Here is a 3,146-nt window from a genome sequence, read left to right on the forward strand (position 1 = left end):
ATAGGTTATATTATTCCATCATCAAGAGCTATTTCCAGTGGTACAGCAACTAAATTAATAATTTTTTTTTCTGAGCTTCTGTATGAATTCAGTTGAACAACTGATTATACAGAGCTTTTTTGTTACGGTGGTTGTTTTAGTTAAACAGCAACTTCCCTATTCGATTCAGTTTTGGTTTTGTCTTTGGTTTTAAACTGAAAAGTTGTTTGTAAATATAGTCAACAGAATTATACATTTTAAAAATTCTGAAAAGCGTAGTACTCTAAAAGCAGACCACTGGCAAAGGCACTGTTTGCCTTTTGAGTCTTCTGAATCTTCTCCTATTTTATAAATTATCTGTGTGGGTACTTACAAGGTGCCAAAATAAATGACTGAAAAGGAAATTATTATCATCATTTATCTACATGATACAAACAACTTAAACTAATTCATTGCCTAATTTATCCAGTCGCAATGGCGTGGATTGGGTATGATTTGTATATGTGCCCATGTTATTACATTCCCCAGTGTTTGTCAATAGTTCATCTTGGGTGCTTTGTGGTAGTGACATGTATGTGACAGAATATTATAAATGAGTCTATTAAAAATCTTTTCCAAGTCAGAGAATATTCATTGTGCATTGATATTTCAAAATTGTTTTTCTAATACAGCCATCAGAGATATTAATTTAAAATAATATTTAAAATAAGCTATTTAAAGCAGGGGAAAGTGCAACTTTAAAATACAGAAATGTAATAGTCACACTTTTTATTCTAATCCCACTCAATATATTTTAAATATACGTATTTTTCCCTGACATACCTTAAAAAAAAAAGAAAGAAAAATTCTTAAGCCTTAGCGTGTTAAAATAAAATGACTCACTAATAATGAAATGAAATGACAATTCAATAGCCTTTACAAATATAGAGTGATAAAACCCCCAGAGGCTTTAGTCTTTAAATTATTCAGCATGTCTAAATTTCTGCTGCCACAATATTTTTTTTCGCAAGTGGAATAAAAATGGCATTTTGCTCAGGTAGATCTAGCTGTTCCCTGGGTGGTTGGTTCTAGAAAAGCGACAGGCTTTTCCCCCTGCCTTACAAGAAGCAACAGTTGGAAACTCTAACTAGAAAACTGCTACCCCACAGTGGTTGGAAAGCGCCAACAGAGATAGTGACAGCTATGATTTCAATCCATTTTGCAACAGCTTCAGAAAGGCAGGAGGAAAAATGAAATAAAAGAATGTTAACTCTTAGCAATGAAAAGATTGCGCTATGCTCCCTATGTTGCTATCGCTCTCTCCTCCCCCCTCCCTTTTCTAGTCTCTTTGATCATCAGGCTTTTTCGGCATGCTTGGGTTTATAAGGCAAAGCAAAGCAATAACTCCATCCATTCGGTTTGAACTTAAACTCGCAAGATGCAGCAAGACAAATTCATCAACCCTCACGTGGGAACAATACAAGCCTCTCCCCAGAATCTGGCTTGAGCACTTTGACACCGTTGTCTCAGCCTGTTGCTCCTGCCACTCGGTGTGCTAGAGCCTGGAAAGAGGGAGGGAACACTATGAAACCTCATCTGTGTGCTTGGGTGCTTTGTGGCGGGCCGTGGGTGGGTCCGCTTCACCGGCTGCCGGGACCGTGCCTGCGGAGTAGGCGGCCGCGGACCACCGTGCGGGGACCCTCTCGTGCAGGCCGCCCGGCCACCGGCAGGTGGTGCCCTACGCCTCTCAACACCGAAGGAAACCCAGCGAAAGTACCGCTGACTCCGCCCCACCGGCTCTGCCGGCGCCACAGTCACCGTCCTTCCCCAAATAGTGCGGAGCACGTTTCCTCCGGAACACCGCAGTAGCCCGTGTGTGTGTGTGTCGAAAATACAAACCAGGGCCAGCAGGGTGTGTGTGTGCCAGAGTGGGGAGCGGGCGCGGAGCGGGATCCATGGGCCGGGGCGAGGTGACCGCCAACGAAACGCAGAGGGCACGGGGACCGGTCCGTTTCGCATCTGCGTAAGCCCGGCTGCCGGGCCAGTAGCGAGGCCACTCACCATGTTCACTTCGGAGACCATGTCTATGCTGGCGACATCGATCCTCATCCCGACGTCCACGGGGGGCCCTACCGGGGAGGTGGGACACATTACGGGCATAATCTCAGAGTGGCCACAGGCTGGGGAGGGTCGGGGGGCTTCCCTGCGCTATCTACATTCTGAATGGGCTCCGCTACCCCCAGCCCTCCACCCCCTTGCCGGGGACAGCCTGGGAAAACAGGTGTGGGCACACGAATGATGCAGTGACTATGCAGAGGGTGTGTCGGGCCGGGGGAAGGTCGGCTCTGCCTGGGGTTCATCCACCTGCGACTGGGGCTCCGGCGTGGTGTGTGTGTGTGTGTGTGTGTGTGTGTGTGTGTGTGTGGCCAGAGCGTAGGGCGTAAGGTACGCTTACCAAAATGACATGTTTCTTCTTCTTCTTTTTTTTTTTTTTTTTTTTTTTGACATTTGTCTTTGACAAGAAAGGAGAACTAGATATGGGTTACAGGTTGAAAAAAAAGATGAAACATTACCTCCAAAGTCCGGCCGCAAGCGAATGTCATAACCTTTGAGCAATCTATCCACTGTCTCTTTCACGTATGACATGTTGCTGGGCTCATTGGCGCTGAAGGGAAGAAGTAGGGACCGGATTCAGAATGAGCACAAACTGCGAGCAGACATAAAAATAGACAGGCACACCTACCCCCCAAATAACGAGCTACATGATCCAGCAAGCATGTAAAAAGAAAAACACCAAGAAAAAAAGACATTCAACAACAGCAGCTCACCTGTGTGCACAACAGACCATGGCAATCATCACAGGGAAAGAGAGAAGCCCCAAACTCTCTCGGTTTTGTACTGTCCACATTACTAACTCTGATTAAAGAATTGTCTTTTCTGCGAAGATTCAAGGAATGCAACTTAGTCGGCGGCCGGGCAGTAATTCCCGAATGGACCTGCGCATGCGCAGAGGGTGCTCACTACCAAAAGACACCTTGTGCCTTGCAAACAATATTCCTAGTGGAACAGGCAACAGATTTCAATCCCTTTAAAGTTCCTGTTTGTGGTGCTCCGCGTCCTCCGTGTAGTAAAAGATACCCTGCTGTTTCCTTGCTCGTGCTTGTGTATACGGATCTTTCTTTGTGCAC

General features: G+C 45.6%; 1 protein-coding gene across 1 annotated transcript in view; it reads right to left on the reverse strand.

Annotated features, from left to right (window-relative positions):
* GABRB1 (gamma-aminobutyric acid type A receptor subunit beta1) overlaps window positions 1-2,927 on the reverse strand; it is a gene marked incomplete at its 3' end in the record, with an annotated part of 381,708 nt that extends 378,781 nt beyond the window's left edge. The window contains exons 1-3 of the mRNA XM_082652923.1: window positions 2,787-2,927; window positions 2,532-2,623; window positions 2,020-2,087 (exon numbers count right to left, since the gene is read on the reverse strand). Coding sequence (XP_082509049.1) covers window positions 2,020-2,087; window positions 2,532-2,623; window positions 2,787-2,866 — 240 coding nt within the window. The 5' untranslated portion in view covers window positions 2,867-2,927. The remainder of the gene's footprint in view (window positions 1-2,019; window positions 2,088-2,531; window positions 2,624-2,786) is intronic.
* Window positions 2,928-3,146: the final 219 nt, after the last annotated feature.

The sequence above is a fragment of the Grampus griseus genome (assembly GCF_964374135.1).
Source record: "Grampus griseus genome assembly, chromosome: 4".
In the NCBI taxonomy this organism is placed as follows: Eukaryota; Metazoa; Chordata; class Mammalia; order Artiodactyla; family Delphinidae; genus Grampus; species Grampus griseus.